This window comes from Saccoglossus kowalevskii, chromosome 7, assembly GCF_978046115.1.
Source record: "Saccoglossus kowalevskii chromosome 7, keSacKowa6.1, whole genome shotgun sequence".
NCBI classification, from domain to species: Eukaryota; Metazoa; Hemichordata; class Enteropneusta; family Harrimaniidae; genus Saccoglossus; species Saccoglossus kowalevskii.
The window spans coordinates 36204590-36228784 of record NC_140647.1 but is presented as its reverse complement, the minus strand read 5'-3'; the positions used below and the strand labels follow the sequence as shown (position 1 = coordinate 36228784).

Genomic DNA, 24195 nt, shown 5'->3' with positions numbered 1-24195 from the left:
AATTGAGCATGCTCAGAATAAATAATTAGCTTAGATTGTAATGCTATTGTCTTTGCAGTTAGTGTGTCTGTATGTGTGTGTGTGTGTGTGTGTGTGTGTGTGTGTGTGTGTGTGTGTGTGTGTGTGTGTGTGTGTGTGTGTGTGTGTGTGTGTTCGTCTGTTCCACTGCTATCTCAAGAACCATACATCTGTTTTTGATGAAACTTGGTGCATAGATGCTCTGGGCCAATGCGCAGATTTGATTAGGTTTTGGTAAAAATCCATGTATATTAATTACCTAATTTGCATGATAATTAGCTGTTTTTAGTTGTTCCATGACTGTTCCACGAATATCTAAAGAACCACTCATTGGATTTTGATGAAACTTGGCACATAGATGCTCTGAACTTATGCGCAGATTTGATTAGTTTTGGGTAAAAATTTGTGCAATATTAATTACCTAATTTGCATAATGATTAATCAATTTTTGGCTTTTCCACTGATATCTCAAGTACTAATCATCACATTTCAAAAAAACTTGGTACATAAATATCATAGGACACTGCACAGACTTGATAGTTTTTAGTGTAATATCAGTACATATTAATTACCTAATTTGCATAATTAATTAATTTTCAGCTTTTGATATTACAAGTAGGAATCATTTCAATGAAACTTGGTACATAGATGTCATAGGACACTGCACAGACCTGATAGTTTTTAGGGTAATATCAGTACATATTAATTATCTAATTTGCATAGTTAATTAATTTTCAGCTTTCGATATTTCAAGTAATAATCATCACATTTCAATGAAATTTGGTACATAGTTTCTTAAGGACTGTGCAGAGACCTGATTAATGTTGGGGTAAATATGTATGCATATTAATCACCTTATTAGCATAATTAGTTAATTTTCAGCTTTTTGTCTGATAACTCAAGTATTGATCATCATATTTCAATGAGACTTGCTACATAGATCCCCTAGGACTATGCAGAGACCTGATTAGTTTTAGGGTAAATAATTGTGGATTACCTAATTCCCATAATTAGTTATTTTTTTCCATGAATGTTCCACTGATATATAAAGAACCACTAATTGGATTTTAATGAAACTTTTAAAGAGTATTCATCATCACATTTCAATGAACCTAGGACTATGCAGAGACCCAATAATAATAATAATTCATAGTTTTTTTGTTCTAATCACATTTCAATGAAACTTGGTACATAGATATTACATTACACAGGCCTTATTAGTTTTACACTCAAATCTGTTCATATCAGTTACCTGATTTACATAATTAGTTTTCAGCTATTCCATCAATATCTCAAGTACAAGTAATTTTGAATTAATTTTTAATGTTTCTTCAATACTCTCAGCACACGGGAGTTCTTTCTTAGCTTTCTTTGACCTGGTCATGACCTTGATCTGAATCAGTGACAGATGGGAATTATAGTGGTGATACTGAAACAAACCCAGGTCCTGGTAATATACAAAGACCTGAATTAACAAGGAAGTTAAGTTGTTATTAAAGATACATCAAGGTTTACTCAGATTTTTGAATGCAGTTTCTTGAGCATTTATGAGACATAGTTTAGTTGCACTTGTGTACTTTGAGATTTTGGACTCCGGTCAATGAAAGTTTTCAGTTATCAGATTAAGGGAAATCACTTTATGATGAGTTGTACCCACATAGAGTACATATTAATTCAATTGTTTGCAGATGTTCCATGTATTATTTTAGCATGAGTATTTTATAATTAAATAACGGGGACTGTGACATTCATGTCTTGTTTCTTTACAGACTGTTTACACACATGCTCTCAGTATTATTACATGGATTATGACAGAAATAACAAACAAATACTGCTCATGGCGCTCAAAGATGAAAACTACTTCAATCATACACCCTAAAAATATATTTCACTTATTGACAAAATATTGAACTGATGTTTGTTTTTTTCCATATTAGAGTTCGGATAATTGTAACTTCCTGGAAGTCTGACAGAGAAACTGATAGTGAACGGTTTGAGAAGACCTGGGAGAACTGCTTGAATCAGATGTTTTCTATTGTTATCAATTCTAAATTATGATGAGCATAAACCTGAACTTGGTATACACTGTAGTCCTTTTTGGGAGCTGCTAAGTAACAATCATTTCTATTGGCTGAACTTCCAAGTAACAACCGTTTCTATTGGCTGAACTTCTCAGTAACAACCTAATAATCTATCAAAATTATGATATCCAGACAGGTATCCTGTTTGAGGAATATTCTTTGGGTAATGATTTTATTCTCGTAAAATTTAAAACATTATTAATTTTCTTGGCTTTGGAATGATTTTCTAAAAGTTGTTCAAAATGATTTATTCATTCTTCATTCACTAATGAACATATTGTAATTAAGATTTTTGTTGATTCTGTAGACTGATTGTTCTTTTTTATGTTTAACATTGAGTTTGTAGATTTTAAGACAAATATTTTAAATTTGTGTTTTCTGCAGTTGTTTACTTTTGAATGTTACAGCTGTCTGTTATTTTGTGGTGCTCATTTCTGTTTTTCAATGCAAACCTGTTATTTAAAGTCTGTAATTTTCTTAAACCATTTGAACACTATATTTACCTCTCATTACAATGTTGATACACCCATTTTGTGCATAATCAATGGAATTCTTTATATTACCTTGTGTGTATGTCTGTATGTACACTGTATGTATTCCACTAGTATCCGCTGGTCAGATTTGGGGTTAAAATCCATGCATATTATTACCTAATAATTGGAACATAGATGCTCTAGAACAATGCACAGACCTTCTCCGTTTTCGGTTAAAATCTTTTCATATTAATTACCTAATTTGCATAATCATCTCATTTTATTGAAATTGGGTACATATATGTTCTGGGTTAATCCACAGACATGATTTGTTTAATGTTGAAAAACATGCATATTGTAATCAATTATTATTAGCTAATTTGATATCTCAAAGAAGTACTCTGGAATAAATTAGACTGCAAACCACAGATCTACATTCAAATTTATTGTAGGTATTGATTTCTTGTTGTGCTTCTCAAATAGCATAGCAATATTAGTCACAAGCTTCTTGGCTAATCTTAAATTTTAAAACAATTTTAACATGTCTCAGATATTAAGAGTACATGGAAGTTCTTTTTGTGAATCTTAAATTTCTTTTGTTAATTTTGAACAAAGTAGATAATTTTAAGATTTAAAATTTTTGACAAAAATGGAAGAAATATTAAGCAGGATTAATTTTGTGAAAGGTGGTGAAAGTCTACACAGAGGATAGAATATTGAAAGACAATTCATAGAAACATTGTTTAAAGGATGTGAGGTTGTCATGCCATGCATGTGTTATTTTATTTTATTTATTTTCCCAAAGCACTCTACCAATGCTTAGAGTTGGTTCATACATCATTCCTGAAATTAAACTATTTGAACTTGGTACACATACAATCATAGTCGCCACCTTTGTAATTCTATAGAAATTATAAAAATTATCCTAAATGTTTGATAGAATTCTGTGTTTTGCTTAATAGATAAAAAAAAATGATACAAGACACATTCGGGGTAGTTGCAGATATTCATAATCATCCTAACAATGTTTTAGACATTCCACCTGATTGAGTTTAGAATAACTGAAATGTTTTGTGTATGTTGTGACAATTAAGAAATACATTTACATCAAGCAATGACAATGCAAATACAAGTCTGCTTCATGGTTCTCCACATCTACATTTTTAGGTACAGAGAAGCTGGAGTTAATATATTATTGTACAATGATCTGTGATCAGAATCTATCTGGTTAATAATATATTATTGTACAATGATCTGTGATCAGAATCTATCTGGTTAATAATATATTATTGTACAATGATCTGTGATCAGAATCTATCTGGTTAATAATATATTATTGCACAATGATCTGTGATCAGAATCTATCTGGTTAATAATATATTATTGCACAATGATCTGTGATCAGAATCTATCCGGTTAATAATATATTATTGCACAATGATTAGTGATCAGGATCTATCTGGTTAATAATCTATTAATATATGCACATGGATCTGTGATCAGGATCTATCTGGTTAATAATATATTATCAACTAATCATTAAATAAATAAAAATTGTACACACAAAAATGATATTAATTTATACTTTAATAATTATACAATTTTCTGTTCATTGACCAAGGTTTGAAGTTCAACCTAATATCACACATTTCCTTGATTGCTGACACATACTTATTGATGAATTATACTTCTAAATTTTAATATAATATACAATTTCTAATGTTGCATTATGATAAGTGTGTTAGATAAATAATACTAGATTTGAAAAACTGACTTTTATATTGGGTGACAGCTTATGATTAACTGAACAATTGGCTTTTCAAACTTGCTGGCATCAATCAACTAGTGGTCACGTCCTCTTCACACATATCTATATTGCAGATAAATGAAATGATTTAATTTTAATAAAATACTGGGATTGAAATTAATTATGATCCCCTGGATAGATGGCAATCAACTGACATTGTCAAGTCTAGAATACTAGTAAGTGTTTTATTCAAATTCCAAGCTGGTAGGTTGAAATTGGTACACACAATCAATTCTTTTGATATATTGTATTGTGTTAATGTCACAGTGTTACATGTATTATGCTTGCATTTCTAATACAAATACAGTAATGGTATTTTAACTCGCGTTTTGTTCATTTTGGTGAATTTACTGCTGGACATTTTGATATAATTTTTGCTTACCCCAACCAAAAAAAAAAAATGTGTACACTTTTCTGTTGTCTATTGTACTACTGTCAGTTTTGTTACAAACAATAAAGATTTTATCTCCATGTTGAATTATCTAAAATGTAGGTTCTAATATATTTATATTTACAGTTTTAGTGAGTTACTAAATTGTCTTCAATTAACTCTCAAAAAATACTTCCTCATATCTTGTAGTGAGCATTTATTTTTGACAATAATTTTAAATAAAAAAAAATAATGCTGATCTGACAGATATCAAGTGAAAGAATTGACCATGTGTGGAGTGGAAGCAATGAAATAAAATGTGAATACCTTATGTTTCCATACACCAAAACAGCAACAGCTAAGTTGCCGACTTGTTTGCTAAGCACGCTTGCAGACCGTTACATAATTAGAACAAGTTAGGGCAATCCAACCTGAACACGAGTCGTCAAAATAATAGTGGAGATCTCAAACAACACATTTGAATTTAAATCAGTGCTACTGCTTTTCAATATATTTTATTTAATCTTGCACATTTTTGTTTAATAAATGCCAAAGTTATGTATTTAAACAGTACATGTATGTAATGTCTGGACACTGGCGATAGTGTGTCTGGTGCGTGTCATTTGAGTGAAACATACGCTTGTAAAAGTGGTTTGAACTAACCAGATCTAATCATGTACTGATTTCCAGGCATGCATAACAAACCAATCAGTAACTTAGCTAGCAATGTTGATGTTTCGGTGTTTGGAACAATATGGCAGTGACAGTAGTCGTGCCACTCTAATACAAGCACATATAAACAAAAAATTGCATGTGTTGTATAGTGAATCATTAAAATATGACGTATTATCCCCATGGAAACACACCTATAATGTACATAGTGCATGTGTTGTATACTGAATCATTAAAATATGACGTATTATCCCCATGGAAACACACCTATAATGTATATAGTGCATGTGCTTCTAATAAAAAATATTACAGTTTACATAAGAGTGTTCCTTCACTTGTACATTTAGGTTAAATATATACACTTCTATATATTATTATTTATTTCAGACAGAGTCCATATAAAGTAAATTACAGAACAAAAAGAGAAAATGAAATAGAGTTACTGTTTATAATAAAAAAAAAACAGACATTAGGTTTTTGCTACAAAATCAAAAAATCAAATTATTCCAGTACCACACCAACTGAGTTCCAAGGTATGTCACTACTATATATTACAGAGACAATGCCATTTGATGTATAAATGTGTTCAGTAAATAAAGATACTAGCTTTCTATTAAGACAAGGGAATGTTTGTACTCTATTAACAACACACATTGTACTGACACTACAATCATGTGGATATCCAAAAAAATTCCTGAAAGCATTGTTATAGGAAACCCTCATGGCATTAAGCGTAGACTTTCAAAAACAACACCATAATTGACAGCAATAAAAACTAGAACAGTGAATTTTGAAAAGCAATTGCTTAACCTCAGTGCTACAGTTCACAAATTTTCGCAACAAGAGATTAGCACGAACACAAAACAAACGTCTCTGGTGATCAATGTCAATATTGTCTTTAAGATCGTAAGTAATTTTGTGACCGAGGTAGTTAAACAATTCAACAAATTCTAATTTATGACTACATAGATAAACCGGTGGTATATTACTCAGTTTATGACGACTTGGAAAATACATACACTTTGTTTTCTTAGTGTTATAAATAATATCATGATCGTTAGCATATAGCTCACACGTATGCATAAGTTTGCGCAAACTTTTGATAGAGGGCGCAATGAGGCACATGTCGTCTGCATAGCTTAAATTATTTACAGTTTTAACACCAACCTGACAACCACATACAAGCTTATTTAATTCACGACCTAAGTCATCTACATAAAGGTTGAACAGGGCCGGAGACATAATACCTCCTTGACGAACTCCGTTAGTGACCTCAAAGAAACGTGACAGGTTGTTTCCCCATCTAACACAGTAATGTTGGTGACGATACCAGTTCACTAACAGCCGAGTAATATAGGGGGGGGGGGGATTTTACGGTGCACAAGTTTTTTTTAAATAATGTCCAATGGTTTACTCTATCGAAGGCCTTGGAAGCATCAAGAAAACACACAAACATATTACTTCCCATGGTGTTGTAATGACGAATTATTTCTTTGAGAACAAGAATACACAAATCAGTTGAGTGTTTCTTCTTAAAACCAAATTGGTTGTCTATAGTTTCAATGTAGGATTCACACCTCACCAGCAGTACGTGTTCCAAGACTTTCGACAACACTGATGTTATTGCTATTGGACGATACTTGTCCGGGCTGGTGACGTCACCGTTCTTGCTCTTAATTATTGGCACTAAAATTACCTCTGTCATATGTTGCGGAGTAGTTCCATGTATTAAAATCCCTGTAATACACATGGACAAGTGTACACTCAGTGTAGGGCTGGCGTATTTCAAATTCTCGGCACAGATCCCGTCGGTACCGCCCGATTTCTCAGAAGGAAGTTTCTTTAATATGTCGTTTATTTCCGAGCTAAATACATGTATAATATCCTCATCCAGATTATTAAGATGGTCCAGCACTTCAGTTTTATGTTTATCAGACTTAACAGAGTTCAGTATACATTCAAAGTGGTCAGCCCACATATTTACAATATCGGATTCACCTGTCACACTACCAACCGTGGATGGGAGGAATGTGGCATGTTGGGTCGTGATTTCTTTCCAAAAAGAACGTTCATCTTTATTTAGCAGGTGATACGCAAGTTTGTTAGCAATTATTTGTGACTGTGATCTTTTAAAATTACGCAGTGCGTGTTTAAACTTCGCCCTCGATGACGTCATCATTTGAAAAATATAACCCTGCCTCGGTTTTCCTGCGGCACGCCACACCGAAAAACAGTCACGGGCCAAGGTGTGAGCATCCTTAACAATATCGTTCCATCCTGGTACTGGTTTAAAACACTTATAGGAGTTCGTATGTCTAAAAGTGATGTTCGTAGCTTTTTTAAGTGAATTTACAATGTCATCATAATACGCATGTATCATAGTATGGTGATCTCGATTTTGACAGTTAATATCAGTACATGCCAATGCATCGACGGGAATATTAAGCCTTCGCATACAAAGTTCGCTATTATGGGTATATTGCTGTATTTTATCAGCGGTTATTTTTGACCAGCTGACACGCGTATTTCTATTAATACCATAGTTATTATTAGTTGTGGTTGTAACCATGTTCATAGCCCGACAGGTAATCGACATGGGCATATGATCGGACGCAACATAGTCGTAACATATATTAATGTCTGTAATTGACCGATACGCGCTTAAAGTAGAAATACAATGATCTAACCAAGAGGTAGTCTTATGTGCTTCACTCAGGTACGTAAAATTAATATCAGAGTTGCCGAGAAATTCAAGATCAGAAATCAGTAACTCTTCCTCGTTACAAAGCTCGCGTAGCTCATTACAATAACGTGAATACGACCGCGGATCTGTATTCCAGTCCCCTATCACAAAGACGTTCGGAGTATCGACCTCCTGGATAATGGCATTTATTTTACCAAGATAGTCAACATACTCGTCTTGGTTCTCAACACTATTAGTCGGGAGGTACACACACAAGATAAACAGTTTGCTATCCTCTCCAAAAGTAATTTCTGCGCCAAGAAGTCTGGGGTCGTTCAGTGGCTTAATCTTTAGCGAACTTCCTATTGTTTTACTCCAAAGAATAGCTGTCCCTCCGAAGGGACGTCCCAAGGGGATGTCAGTACTAGTGTCGACAGCAGAAACGCCATATGCATGGAAGTCATTGTGAATAGTAGATAAAAATTCAAGATCATCCTTGACGAGCCAGTGTTCTTGTAAAAGACAATTGTCGTGCTTATCGCAGAGTTCGGTGACAATCGGTCTACTATTTTTGACCGATCTACAGTTATAAGTTACAATTTTAAAATCTGACATAAGAAAGTTATTCACGACGCGGATAATACTTGCGTACTAAAACTCTTTCGGGCCAAGCACTTGCGTTCACGATTGGCTGATATATAAGTGAATATATACACGGTATACACTTAAACACTTTTACATAGTAAATTGTATTTTGTTTTCAATGACTTGGGAACAGTTCATATTAACATAATGTAATTCAGCCTTTTTGCTATGTAAATGTTAGTTTTTGTGAGATTAAATTTAAAAAAATGAAAAAAACATGCTCAGTGTATGATTTATATTAGGTTCAATTTATTCATTTGCATATGTCTCATGACTTGAAAATTTATTTATTTCAATTCATATTATTTTATTAATATGCACACATAATGGTATATGCTAAGTACCCAATACGTGAAAACATTTGTTAAAAAACAAATTATAACACAATTGTTTCGACACCTTAGTGAAACTTTTTCATGAACTATCATTGCTATTGACACAACAAACCAGTTTCAATATTTTTTTATAAATATTTATAAATTTCAATGACAGTTGAATTGTACACTAGAATAGTGATGGAAAGTACAAATCTAGAGTGCAAATTAGTGGAGCAAAGTGTGAAACTACGGTGTAAAGTAGTGTGAAAGTGGAGTGCAATGTAGTGAAGTAGTGGTGCAAAGTACGAAACAAGAAAGCATGGTAGAGAATTAGTAGTGAAAAGTGCAAAACTACAGTGCAAAGTTGTAGAATAGTGGTGCAAATTGCGTAACTAGAGTGTAAAGGATGAAAATAGAGAGGAAAGAAGTGGAATAGTGATGCGAAACCAGAACAAATTAGTGGAACAGTGGTGCAAAGTGTTTGTGCAAAGTGTGAAACAAGAGAGCAATGTAGTGAAATAGTGGCGAAAAGTGCGAAACTGCAGTGCAAAGCGGTAGAATAGTAGTGCAAAATGCGTAACTATAGTGCAAAGTGTGAAACTACGGTGTAAAGTAGTAGAATAGTAGTGTGAAAGTGGAGTGCAATGTAGTGAAGTAGTGGTGCAAAGTACGAAACAAGAAAGCAAGGTAGAGAATTAGTAGTGAAAAGTGCAAAACTACAGTGCAAAGTGGTAGAATAGTGGTGCAAAATGCGTAACTAGAGCGCAAAGTGTGAAACTAACCAGCCAATCAAAGAATGTGTGTGCAATGATGTCTTACGAAAATGTTCTAATATTATTCTATGAGCCAATAAAAATCCCAATTCAGTTTGCGTTGTGTAATTTATTAATATTTAAAAAAATATGGGAATTGGTTTGTTGTGTTGATAGTATACATGCATGTACTGAAATCATCCGCTACGTGATGGCACAGACGTATGTGGTAGCAGTTAGTGCCCTGTATCACTAGTAAATAGTGTAAACAGCCTAATGTAAATAACTTTATTTTTGCTGAAGGGACGATTCAGTGAAAATAAAATCCAGCGAATATACCATTTTTTCTATATTTTACATTCAACACGTCAAAAATCAGTGAAAATAAACTTTACACAAAATTAGTAAAACGTCTTCTCAGTGAAAATTAATTGCAGCTAAAATAAAGTATATCTTACTGTAACTCAATAATGCAAACACAATATATTAAACTAATCAGTGGCTCCATGTTAAAATGGTTTAGTGATCGGTAGGATAATTTAGTGAGTATACTGAATTAGGTGAAAAGAATGTCTTTTTTAGTGCATTGGAGGTATCCTTGCCTCAGGATCCCTGCGTAAATGGTTTCAGGGGCGACATTATTTACATAAGGACTTGACGCCACGCAAAAAAAAATCGCTTTCACAGACATTTACAAATATCGAGTGCTAGCAACTCATTACTGTTCATATTAATACTTAGTTTTATACTAGTTTAAAAAAAAACATTGTTGTCGTTTTGTTGCTGTAAACCAAAAGAAATGTGTATTTCTAAGGATGCAATAAAGTATATTATAACATATTTGTTACGTTTTTCGGGCTTATTATATCCTGGCGTATAATCACTGTTACTAATGAAATACAGTGTATTTGCGTGCATGTTGATGAGAAATGCGAAACACAATTGCAAAAATTCCTTCTCTGTAACCCGTATAGTGTAAGCTGTCCAGCACAATACCGACTGTATCCATACGATAACCGACTACCGTATACGTCTAAACAGTTTTGGATTTTGCACCTCTAGCTGTTGACGCTTAGACAACTAGTTTCATAATTGTAATAGTAGTTTATAAATAAATAAACGCTGCTCGGACTGATAAATATGATATATTGAAGATAATATTTGGTAATCGTAGTCCTAGATAACTATTAAATATAGCTAGACGTTTCGAGCAATGGCTCTTTATCGATAAAGAGCCATTGCTCGAAACGTCTAGCTATTTTTAATAGTTATCTAGGACTACGATTACCAAATATTATCTTCAATATATCATAGTTTCATAATTTACGTATATGAGGCTATAGACTGAAACGTTAAAAGCAACGATATGCGGATATCCCTTCCATATATAGCAACAGTTTCCGGGTGACGTCATCTTTTTCCGAAGTTCCCCTGCAATAAAGTTACTTCTGCATGGATAATACAATTTCAATACGTCATCAGAAAATTCCTTGAATGACCACGCCCCCTCTATTGTTACACAGCTGACATGTCTCATGTTCGACACGAGGTGGCGATCACGACGCGATAAATTTCCCACAAGGCCACGTTGTGCGCACGCGCAGACTATGAGCTCGCTTCCTGTCGGATTTCTAGGGGAGACCCGAAGACATGAATGTACCATTTCACACCAACATTTCTTCCGTTTGCACATCATATTTTTATCCGGTAGTTGACCAGTCAAACGCCTTAATGGTCCAGCTTCCTCACCGCAAGTTCTTATAGAGATACCTTTATTTTTATACAATTTTATTAGATATATCGTTATGTGCAATGGGTATACTCTTAGCCAAACTATGGAGTCTATTCTCAAACGAAGGTAATCACCATTTTCAATTTATTTTGAACTCTTGATACATTTGAGGTTAATATCGATAATGTCACGTTTGGGGGATTGCTGTTGTGACGTTTTCTTTGGGTGTTTGAACGATGGGTTTGGTAGAGCGCGGACATCTGACTGGAAGACGTTTGACATCTGACTTGAGAGTCGACCGGCAACAAAGAAACAATGAAAAATGGTTTGAAAACAACACGTTGTTTTGGATGACCGTCACTACCTACCCAGTGTGTACATCCTGCGACTGACGTCACTTCGAACGTGAATTAAGAGAATTTTGGTATACTTTCTATTATTATTTTGTTAATATCGACAACACGTCAACTTATTTGTCGTTAAAAGAAAACAACCACGTCACTTCACTTGTTTATCGACGTGACCTTGTACTTTGTAGCAATGACGTAATTTACTCGAATTTAAAACTCTTTTAAAATCTTTTTTGTCAAAACATTGATTACCCTGACATCTTAATGAATTATTACGGCTGACATCTTAATGAATTATTTAAAATTGTAAATGATTCCAAATATTGTTATTAAATTACGCATGTGTTTGTACGGGTTCTTTGTGTTTACTAAAGCGGTATGCTCAAGTTTAAAGTGTTTTCTTTAAACTGTGGGGATACCCACACATGTTTGATGGCGTCCATTTCATACGTGGGTAACAATTTAAATCTGTCAAACTAGGTACAGTGTGCACAGCCGGTGAATTCCATTCTGGCTTCCCTTTTATGTCGGCCATTGGCTGCTTTCACACTGTATTCTACGTCACTGCTCTTGTGAATGGCTGTTCTTATGCTAATGTTGTTTGCTTTGGTTTAAATGCCTACACATTGGTATATATTGTCTTCTATAATATATATAATTTTTGTCTGTCATTTTAGGAAAAATATGTGTTATTCAACATGTTGATAAATTACTAGAACAGTTCTCTGATCTTTGATATACTATTGTGTTGACTTGCAAGTTTAAATGCAAACTCAAATCACATCCAAAGAGATCTCAAAGAAAATACTGCAATTGCCTGTCACTGTATTCACCATTGTTATATATCTATATTAACTCTGGAATTATGTGATAATATTAAATGTAGTATCATTGTTAATTGCAATAATTTTGCTTTTGTTCATAGAGCTTTAAAAAAAAGCTCCATCATGGCCGGCATTTTCAGCAGTCTGTATTTTGCTAGATTTGAATACTGTGTTCAGTATAAATATAAATTTGTTTTACCTCTAAGATGAAGATGTAAAATTAATTTCTCGGTACTTTACATTTTAACAATGTCATTGTCATCATTTTATTTTGACTTGTCGTAACAGCTATCAATTCAATACCTAGTTTAATCATACTGAAATACTAGTATTCAGTTATTGAATATTATTTCTATTTTGCATAACAAATTATTAATATCAAGGCTGAGTGTTTTTTTTGTTAAGACCACACTATCAAGTTTAAGATGTACTAGCAGCAACAGTTACTTAATACTGTCTGGTGATCACAGATTTATTTATATTTACATCAACATCAAAAAATAAGAATGGTGAAATGTGAAAACAAGGATATTTTATCTCTACATGTATGCCTAACACCATCACACATACTATATCAACTGTGTTTAATCTCTCCCACAGAAGACCAGCAATTTATGTGACCTTACTGTGCTAGTGCTCCCTACATCTCATCTGTGAACCCAGATTAGCAAACCTTTTATGAATATTATACATTGGTGATGACCAGTTTTTTGTAGTCTCTTATGCATGTAGCAACTACCAAAGTTTTTGTAATATAAAACAATTATTATGCAAGTTTTGGATTTAATAATTTAAACAGTAATAATTGCTGTTGACTGACCTTGTGTTCTGTTTTTATTTATATTTATATTTACGGTACATGTACTGTGTTTAAAATAAGCAGGTCATTATTGTCTGTAAATTGAAAGATTTGATGTCCTAGGGGAAATTATTAAATATCCACTGCATTCTTGCAACTTGTACGATGTTGATTTTCCAATCCAATCCATGTTTTGTTTAAATCAAATGAACATAATTTCCCCTCACCTAAAGTATTTTTAGGAAAAAATGTGCAGATTTATTTTGTCAAATATGACAAGTTGTTCAAAGGGTTACAATAGTAGTGTATGCTAATTATAAATTATGGCAGTTATTTCCGACTTTCAATGATCTATGTTAATTAGATTGAACTGAATACATGTGTATGGTGATTTGCATAAAATGCAAATCTGCAATGGCTATTGCATTGGCTAAAAAATGCAATTATGCATGTGTTTATTTGTACACTGGTACTTCAGTTTAATTATGTATGGTTAACCGATATGTATCAGCAACTATAATAATTGAATACTGAGCTTATTTGTAACAAGTACTTAAACTCAATATTGATTTTTCTCTTGCAGAACATAAAGTAATTATAGTAGGACTAGACAATGCAGGAAAAACAACTATATTATATCAATTGTGAGTATATGTATATATATATATATATATATATAACTGTCATAACAATCATCAAATCAGAGCAGACGCCTGATCTTATTTCCATTTCTACAAAACTCAGTTAACATCAAATCTATCAAATATAAACGTGCAGGATAACATTTTACAATTTGATGAGTTTTATATCTATCCAACACGGATCTTTTCAGCCTTAAGCTTGTTGTTTAAATCCCAATCCTGATTATAAAAGGAGTCTACTTTTAGCAATTAAACCAATCACAAAATTAATGGTTAAAATTGATCCAGAAAACCTTTTTTTGTGTTTTTTCTTGCCGTTAGATCAAAATATTATTTTTCAGCCACACTGAACATTATAGCACTGTTGTCAAATTCCCAATGAGAACTCATGTATGCATGTTGAGTTTGCAATTTTGATTACCTTTTCCCAGTCATTGCAATGCAAGAAAAATGTGTACATACTCTACGTATGTACTCTATTGAGTGTAGATTATGTAATCAAATTTGTTGTAGAATGCATTAGCCAATACTTCTATTGAGGAGTATTATTTTCTGCCCATGGCTCTTCCCTCAGTCATTTACCATGGCTTTCCTCTTGTATGCTCTAGTTTGAAGATTATTTGAAAGTCATGTACACTGTGTCAATAATGGATTGTTAATTCTGATTGCTTTTTACTGTAAAATACTTATATTTTAGCTGGAATTAATATTTGGTAAAAAAAATGTTTGGGTGTTTTGTATGCAATTTATCATAAATAAAGTATTTTACAGTATTTACTCTCAAATGTACCTTTTGTTGCATGATCAATGTCTGGCTTTCACATACACATACAATGAACCATGACAATGTTGACCTTTGACTTGCTAATAATTGTAGGATAACATGTCTCTGCGCTATTGACCTATTTATTTTTCTTCTCAGTTTAATGAGTGAGGTTGTACATACTTCACCGACCATAGGAAGTAATGTGGAAGAAGTCCAATGGAAAAATATTCACTTTTTAATGTGGGACATTGGTGGTCAAGAAACTCTTAGATCAGCCTGGCCTACGTATTATACTAATACTGATGTAAGTTATCTTTGCTCTCAATGGTTACTATATTTGGTCTGTTACAGCAATACGACATACAAATCAAAATGTGTACAAGACCTTGCCAAAATACTGGCATTTTTGCAGATTTATTCAATTTGTCAACAAAGAACACTTCACAGTGGAAAAAGAAAGATTAGCCACACTTTTTCTAAATTGTAATAATATTTATTACCTCAGTATTTTGGATAAGATGGCTTCCACTTTTTGCATCTAAAAAATTGCAAGATTCAAGTTCACCAACTGGATTTATGATTCTTTTTACAATCAGTTCTATTTGAATTTGTCTTTACATGTTGTATATAATTCCATGATATTTTCTCTTTGGTTGACATCAGTAGATTTTTGTGTCAATTCTAACCACAGGTTAGAATTAATGCTAAGAGAAAAAAAAGGGAAATATCATAGGATTATATATTTATCACAAAAGTGAACAGACAGTGTGGAAAGTCCTATTGCTGAAATAGTACAGAGTACAAATATGTCACAGTCCCCTTGTATAATAATACTTTTCCTGTATCATCAAAGATGAAAGGGAAATGTATATTAAGGGGGAAATGTTTGTCATTGTCAATAATTGTTAATGTGTGCAAAATAACTTTACTAATTCTATTTCAAACTTGGTCACCTTATTCATCAATATAAAGTGAAGTCTTCCCTGAGTATGAACGACAGATGTCCTGTGTGAAAATATCATGCACAAATTGAGAAAGTAGTAGTCAAAATCTGATAAAACATTTTGACTATTTCTACTTGACTGATCACTGGTGATACATTCAAAGGTCACTGATCTCAGTGGAAATGTGCATTGTTGTCTGTGTTCAATGAAGCAAATCATTTGTCTTGTAATAATATCCTTGGTAATGTATCTTCCAAATCCCATGGAAATACTAGACTTCATACACTTCCATGGTTTGTTGCTAGGGATCTCTCTAAGCTTCCTCCGATTGATTTTAATCATGTTTATGTTTCTGGAATGGTACGCGATTTGAAATTCTTGCGGCAAGAAATAATTTATCAATTGTGCCTTGAGTGTGGCTAATTTAGAACGCAATGTGTGTGAGCTTCGTAGCGATATCGCCAATATTAAAGCTAAAGTTGTGTCAGATGACACATGTTCAAGCACTGTACCTAAATCACATAATATGTCATTGTCTGAAGATAATGGATGTGTATCTCACAAAGTTTCGCCTGAAAAAGAGATGGCAGCTGACCCCGGGTATTGCTGATGGTTTGATTAATAATGTATTGATTGGGGAAACGCACCCCAGTATTAAGTCGTATGCAAATTTTGTTATAACACCTCCAACAGGTGAGAATGTTAAGCAAACTCGATTGCGTAGTAAATCACTAAATACGATTTCTCAACCGACTATCTTTGAGTCGCAACCTAGTGGTCCTACTCGACAGCCAATCAAATTATCTGGTTTACCGGATGAATATGGATTTACCACTGTTACTAGGAGACGTAAAAAGAAACCCCCGGTGTTTACAATTGGTGAAGGTAATTGTAATTTTGATCTACACGTCGTTATTTGATCTCAGCTGCCTGCTAAGATATTTGTTACGAGACTTGCACCGGATACTACAAAATCTTCAATTGTGAAGCATATTAAAAAAACTGTGAATATTGACGCTAAATGTGAGAAACTTAGAAGTAAATTTGATACCTATGCTTCTTTTGTAATTATGATTCCACGTGACACTGTCATCTGTAATGCAGCCCACATCGTTGTCTGTGGGTGTTCTTGTTCTCTAACAATATCATCTTTTAACAGTCGTGGAATTAAATCGTCCGTAAATGACGCGCGATATTTGTGCAATCGTTGTGACATTTGTCTCATTCAGGAGCACTGATTGTGTACCTCTGAACTTGGAATATTATCGCGTATACATCCAGATTTTAATTCGTGTGGGGAGTCTGCTATGGACTAATTTAACAATCTTAGAGTTGGGTGTCTGTTTGGTGGTATCAGTATTTTGTTGAGGAAGAGTCTAGCCTAGTGGTGTCTTATGAAGCGTTTTGATGATCCTCTGGTTCTTGGCATCTCTATTGAGTATAACAATAATACGTCTATTTTAATTATTTGTATTTACATGCCCACAGTGAATCCCATGGCACTACTTCGTGGTTGGATCATTGCGTATCCACAATAAATGCACAAGACTGTAATTTGTCAATAAATATTCTCATGATGTCATCTCTGGTAAAATTGTGACACATCATTGTATTGAAGATTTTTCTAAGTTTTGGAAAGAAGTAAACTCTGATAAAGTAAACAAATTCATTTCTTGTTGTGTAGATCAATCTACTGAAGTGGATATTGCTGATATGTGGAAAGACCATTTCTCTAGTATTCTAAATTCTGTAAAAAATTGCAAATCTCTTGATTCAGTTGAGGCCAGTTTAGGTAATATTATGTTTCACCCATCCATGATTATTCAAGTAGCTGAGGTAAAAGAATGCATTATGTGATTATCGGGACGGAAGACGGTTGGGACTGACAATATTTCTCACGAACACCTAAAATATGCCAGTGGTAGTTTATATGTACTTTTGTCGTTGTGCTTGACAGGTTTGGTTGTTCATGGTTATTTGCCAAATGAACTGTTAGATACTATCATTGTCCCAATTATAAAAGATCGCTCGAGCGATATCACTTCCCGTGACAATTATCGTCCGATTGCTGTTGCTACCTCTATGTCAAAGTTGTTAGAATTAATACTTCTGAAACGGTTAGAGGATTTTATAACTACTGTAAAATCTGTATTAGAAGCTGCGGCTTCTATTAAAATGGTACAATACAACAGAGAGGATATGGCTTTATTAGAGCATCTACACATATAAGAAATAATGAATTTTTGATTCTCAACTTTTCAAAAAAAATGGGTGCGACTTATAATAGGGATGCAGCTTCTAATACAGATTTTACGATACTACTGATTTTCAATTTGGTTTCAAGTCTAACCATTCCACTGACATGTGTGTCTATGCTGTTAAGGAAATTATTGATTTTTATAAATCTCACAATAGTCCTGTGTTTTTATGTTTCATGGATGCCTTTGATCGTGTTAATCACTGGCCCTTTTTTTAAAAAGCTTATTGAACGTCATAATCTATTATTTATTGTAAGACTTTCGATGTACCGTATTACCCCGGGCACGCGCCCCTCCCTGGGCAAGCGCCCACCCCCCTGTTTTCACAAAAGTTGCATGTTGGGAACATCCTCGGTTAAAGGCCCAGGGTGATTTTTAGCCAAGAACGGGGTCAACAATAAAGTTTTATTTGTCAAAACCAAACACGTTTGATTTATTTAAATAGTGTGTTTGTTACGGTAGTTCTCTTTTTGGAGTGTGTGGTGGCCCTGAAAAGGGCAGTTTTGTTGTGTTTTTACGTAAAAACTCATTGGAACTTAACGACGTAAGTTCCACGCAACATGTGGTGCACACGTTCTGCTTTCACGATGAATCCAATATTGCAGTATAGATGGGTGTTAGCGTTAATAAGGCTTTCAAGGATAATCTATGTCGGGAGTGGGTACAGTACAAAAGACAAGCGAACAGCGAAGAACAACCTGAAGCAACCGACAAGACAAGACGTCCTCGATTGGGTTAATCGTTCTTGGGCAGCAGTTTCGACCGATGTCGTCATCAAATCGTTCCTTGTGACAGCGATTGCAAACAACCCTGATGGATCACAAGATGATATGATATCAGAAAAAATAATCCATGAATCAGACACCGACTTACAGAATGAAGCAGTTGGTTTACTGTTTGATGATGATGGCGACGACGATGATGATTTGGACTTCAAGGGATTCAACATCGATGAGGATGGCAACGAGCTATAATTAATGCAATAAACTTATAGACACTACCGTAAACCATTATCATTTGAATTCATGTTTATTTACAAGTCTCCGCTCAATCATTTACATTTTCGATAATCCTTTACTGTTATTTTTGTAATTTTGTCATGTGTGTGGGTGCCTGAATAAATCATGTTAATGAGGTCGACCAGAGTGTATTTTCAGTCTTTTTGTATCGCCATTTGGATATGTTTATGTATTCATAATAGTTTGTAAACATTTCACATCAGTAATAAAAGATTTGTTTCATAACCCTGTCTGCTATTCTTCAGTAATTACGATGTGATGTATCAATATGTGCATGAACAAAATTATGCTAATGAGGTCATCGCCATCTTGGATTACAAGCGGTAGTTTTTCCCGGCCGTTGCGACTTGCACTGATCACGGTTACTAAAAAAGTAACCGTGCATTGATTACAATACTAGTACTTACCATACTTTGTAGCCAATTTCAGTGAGTAATACAACTTAATTCGCTGACATACCGGGGTAAAGCAAGTTTTATTCTTGAAATTCGACCCTGTGTCTTGGTGTTCCCAGTGTGGCATTAAACGAGTTCCCAATGTTTATCTTAATGGCAAGCCACTAAAATTTGTTAGTCAGTATTGTTATTTAGGATATCATTTTACCCAGGACGGAAAAGACAGTATTTGTATGAGAAAACACATGCGTGGATTGTTTGCTCGAGCCAAATTTTTTTTACGTAGATTTAGTAAATGTTCTCTTCCTGTAGTTATTGTTCAAATTTGTATTGTAGTTACCTATGGTCAGATTTTACTGTGGCAGATTTTAATCGTATTTGTGTTGCGTATAACAACGTTCTTTTAATAGTAGTATCACAGAGACTTTCGCCAGACTACATGTTGATGATTTTCAGGTTAAATGTGCTACAGTTTTTCACAACGTATTTTGTTGAGTAAGAACTGTTTTAATCAATTTATTATCTAGTGATACTTTTTTTAAATTACGTATATGGCATATTTGTTTATATTTTTCTTTTCTTACTTTTTATATATGGGCTTGTCCTGAAATAAAAAATAATAAAAGATAATAATAAATTAATAAATACATGTATTCATATTGAAACAAACTATGATAAAGGGAATAATATTATATAACAAAGGGCATGGTCAAATTCAGACAACTCGTTCAATAAAAAAAATGGTTCTACAGTATAGTGACATCAAACTGATGTTGTGTCCTTTATTATGTCACTCTGTGAAGATGCACTTTATGTACATAATGTATAAAACGCATTAATTATACACGAATTGATAAACAAAATTCAGTAAATTAGATTCATGTACAAGTCAAATTAGAATATGAAATGATGAATAAAATAGGAAAATAATGATCACTTACAGTTACTGCCCATCCTTGATCCTAATGATTCTGATGTGATGTGCCTGTAATTTATTTGTATTTGTTTTCATTTCAGTTTGTAATTCTTGTAATTGATAGTACAGATAGAGAAAGACTTCATATAACAAAAGCTGAACTTTATAAAATGTTAGCACACGAGGTGAGTACAGCAAAGGTGGTGTATTGTGCATGGAAGAGAGAGAGAGAGAGAGAGAGAGAGATGGATGGATGGATGCATGTCTCTATGCTTGTATGTAGGGATTAGTTTGTAAGGATGGATAGATGGATGAACTTGAGACAGATTGAATGGTAAATGAGTAAAACAAATCATGTAGGGTATTGACCATAAACAAATCGACCGGCTTTAAATACCTCTTATCAAGTTATGGACAAATACAGATAGTTTTTCCATCATCTTGTATACAGTCATGAATTGAATATAGATGTATGTACCTACAATGTATGATTATGAGTTAGTGATCATGTGTGGAGATTTTATCCACAAAAAGTCAAGATAGACAAACCAGAACACACCACCGCCTTGTGACATAAATGGTTGGTGATTTTTTTTTTTTTGAGTCAAAAATGAAAAATAGAAATTTGAGTGAATCTATTTAGACTTCAATAGAGCACATTAGTGTCACGCATTGCATAGTAACATTCCTTGTTTGGTTCGTCAAGTTTTGGGGAAAAGTATGATAGTAAAAGTAAAAGAATCTAGGTGGCATCTGATGCCATTTATGTACAAATAAAATTGTTTTTGTTTTACAATTACAATACGTTTACCAAACCTTTTTAAGGGAAAGTATCTTTTATGAATCACCTTTTCACTTCCTGATTGTATCATTTGGAAATCTCCTTGCAATCAGTGTTGTGTCAAAATGGTTTAGAGGGCACACTGCACCATTACCATTAAACCAGGAGTATCTTCTGATCAGGTCACCTGACATATCGTGGAACCTTGTCGTCCTTATTCAAATTACAACTGTTGATGAGCCCTGCATTGCAGATCATGATGATGCCTGTGAACAGTTGATTTTGTGGGTGGTGCTTCTCTGTACAACTTTACAATTTAATTTCAAATTAAACTCTTCCATGTTTCGAGGGAGATTGATAACATTGGAATTAACTGATTGTTTCTTTAATAGAAGACATTTCTCTGTACCTTCATCTTCAATCTCTGGCTTCACTGTTGCTAACTCGGCACATGTTACTTCAGGAACAACTGCATGTCCTGCTTGCTCAACAGCTTGTTGTACTTGAGAGGGGTCAACAGGGCCATCCACGTTTGCATTTATAGTGACAACGATCTGTTCATCTGAACCTTCACCGGATTGAATAATGGTGATCACCTGTGTGTTTTGGGACTCTTGTTCCACAGCATCTTCCCCAGCCATAGCCACTTGCACAGAACCTACATCCTGATTACCTTCTTCTTGAACATGCTGTTCTATTGCTGGAGGTGAATTTTTTGCAGATGCATTGGCTGCAGAGTTTGTCACCTTCTCTTGCTAAGCTGCAGCTGCTGCGTCACCACCAGCTGCAGAACCTCTCCCAACGTTCCAGTAGTGGCATCTGTAGCTCCTCCTTGCTAGGTGCATGTGATGGCACCTTCTGCTTGCTGTTCTGTTAACTCTTTAGAGAAATTCTGTGATAGTTCTCTAAAACACTGATAGATATTACAGATGCTAAACTGTCACTGGCTACAGATGAAGCAGCTGCCTTCTGTGGTAGCTTCTGTCTGAGGTTGGTTGGTCTTCATGATTTACAAATCTTATGACCCACAATATTGATAGAAAGCTCAGGGCACCGTACTTCTAGAAATCCAAAGCGATGGTAATGGTTTTCATGATCAGTTTATTTTGTCACCAATTGTAAGTTTGTGATGTGTGCACAGCTGTTCTGCTTTATTAGAAGTGCATCTCCAATATAAGTGTACATAATTAAACCAAAAATGTGTTATATACTGAATATGCGGATCATGTATATGTACAGGTGTTCAGTTACCTTTAATACAGAAATGACAATGGACACACCATGATGTATTTTAGTAAACTACATGTTGCTCTCCATCACAAATCTCATCAAGCTTATTTAGTAAAGTGAACATGCATCCACACAGCTCATTGATCTGGCAATCATTCTTTTAAATTCAAGATGTTGCTACTCAAAAAGTCTCGGAAATGGTTCATTCTAGGTTTATCATTATTTTTCTGTCAATATTGTGGAAAATTTTTATATTTATATTTTTACCAACTACAGGATTTAAAACATGCAGCAGTACTTGTGTATGCCAATAAACAAGACATTAAAGGTTCCATGTCTGCCACAGAAATCTCACAACAATTAAACTTAACATCAATAAAAGACCACGGTTGGCACATTCAGGCATGCTGTGCTCTTACTGGTGAGGGGTAAGTTATCGTTTTACTCTCTAATGTGATTTATTGTGTGATAGATTATACCACTATATATGTACAATAGTTTTGGGTTTTAAACCTTAACAAAAAAATACAAACATAAGTAATTTCTGTTGCTGGATATATTCTTGTGCTTTTTGTGAACAAATATATTGCTCATATTTGCGTTATTCGTAGCACACACTTTTGTGAATGACAGTAGTGTCATTATGGTCATATCGAGTCGCGTTTCAATGACTTTATGGCATACAAATAAATATAATTCTCATTTTATCTTCTCTAATATAGAGACACAAAACAAGAGTGCAAAATTGACCCTTTCAATAATCATTATTTTTCCACCAACAAATTTGTATGCTATATTTTGCATATCTTTATGCATTTTATTAATAATATGAACCAAATTGACCTACCCTGTAATTTCCTATTAGCTACAGATTTTGATTAAAATTATGTAAAAAATATGTGGGTTTTATTGAAAGGTGACAAAAGTTGAATTTACTGTTCAGTAATACAAATTTTGTCCATAGCTACTCAATATTTTGTTTCCTCAAAGATTTGTGTTGACATTTTACTTGGCTGTTAAGTCCCGTTTGGTTTATGCATGACATCTTTATATTTACGTTTCTGACTTAATACTCGTGTCCCCTTCTTTTAATCACAATATCCTTTCTTCTTAGGTTGTATCAGGGTTTAGAATGGATCACAGCTCAAATAAAAAGGTGATGACAGGAACCAATTCAATGAACATCCAGCCTTTTATTTATACATCTCATTACATACCTCTCCTCCTTCATAAATGGTATATTCCGCCATGTAATTTATTTTTAAGGAAACTTGACCGTCTATTATACATTAACTTCTAGCGTCTAAATTAGATTATTTAATTTGATCATTTTATTTTTGATCATTATTCTCGTCTTGTAGTCATATTTTTAAATAATTTTAAGTGATGTTACAGTTTATTTTTCATTAATTGCTATTTAAAAAAACACAACAATAATTGTTGCCCAAGGGCAGTATTTTATCTTGTGTGTAGTTTTGATAACTAGGTGATATGCACTGTTTTTTTCCTCTGTAAAAATCATGTTGTTTAGGTGTCATGCTATGGAAAAATTGAGCAACATGGGGTGCCTTGATCAATCAATAGAGCATTTTAAGGTTTCTGGTGTGTGTAATAGTCTGCCAGACGACGTAAACAACTTGTAGGCTTATTTGAAGCTGGTTCGTGACGTGCTAGATTACTGTCTTGCACATAATAAGAAATAAATGAGCCCAACCAATGCAA

At 33.8% G+C, this 24195-nt stretch overlaps 2 protein-coding genes across 4 annotated transcripts in view; both read left to right on the top strand.

The window, feature by feature from the left end:
* The window catches only part of LOC144352788 (peroxisomal carnitine O-octanoyltransferase-like), a 55335-nt gene extending 50468 nt beyond the window's left edge, over positions 1-4867 (top strand). For all 3 annotated transcript variants that reach the window (XM_085501529.1, XM_085501530.1, XM_085501531.1), the window contains exon 16: positions 1956-4867. In XM_085501529.1, coding sequence (XP_085357655.1) covers positions 1956-2076 — 121 coding nt within the window. In that variant the 3' untranslated portion in view covers positions 2077-4867. The remainder of the gene's footprint in view (positions 1-1955) is intronic.
* Positions 4868-11442: 6575 nt separating this feature from the next.
* LOC100366306 (ADP-ribosylation factor-like protein 5B) lies at positions 11443-24195 on the top strand. Its single transcript, XM_002735226.4, has 6 exons — positions 11443-11676; positions 14107-14167; positions 15087-15234; positions 20564-20647; positions 22750-22901; positions 23588-24195. The coding sequence occupies exons 1-6, from the start codon at positions 11631-11633 to the stop codon at positions 23631-23633; spliced, it is 537 nt and encodes a 178-aa protein (XP_002735272.3). The 5' UTR covers positions 11443-11630; the 3' UTR covers positions 23634-24195.

Coding starts and splice junctions, on each gene's coding strand:
- LOC100366306 (XM_002735226.4), top strand. CDS start 11,631: ATGGGTATACTCTTAGCCAAACTATGGAGTCTATTCTCAAACGAAG. Junction 14,168..15,086: donor ACAACTATATTATATCAATT/GTGAGTATATGT, acceptor TTTTCTTCTCAG/TTTAATGAGTGAGGTTGTAC. Junction 22,902..23,587: donor TGTGCTCTTACTGGTGAGGG/GTAAGTTATCGT, acceptor CTTTCTTCTTAG/GTTGTATCAGGGTTTAGAAT.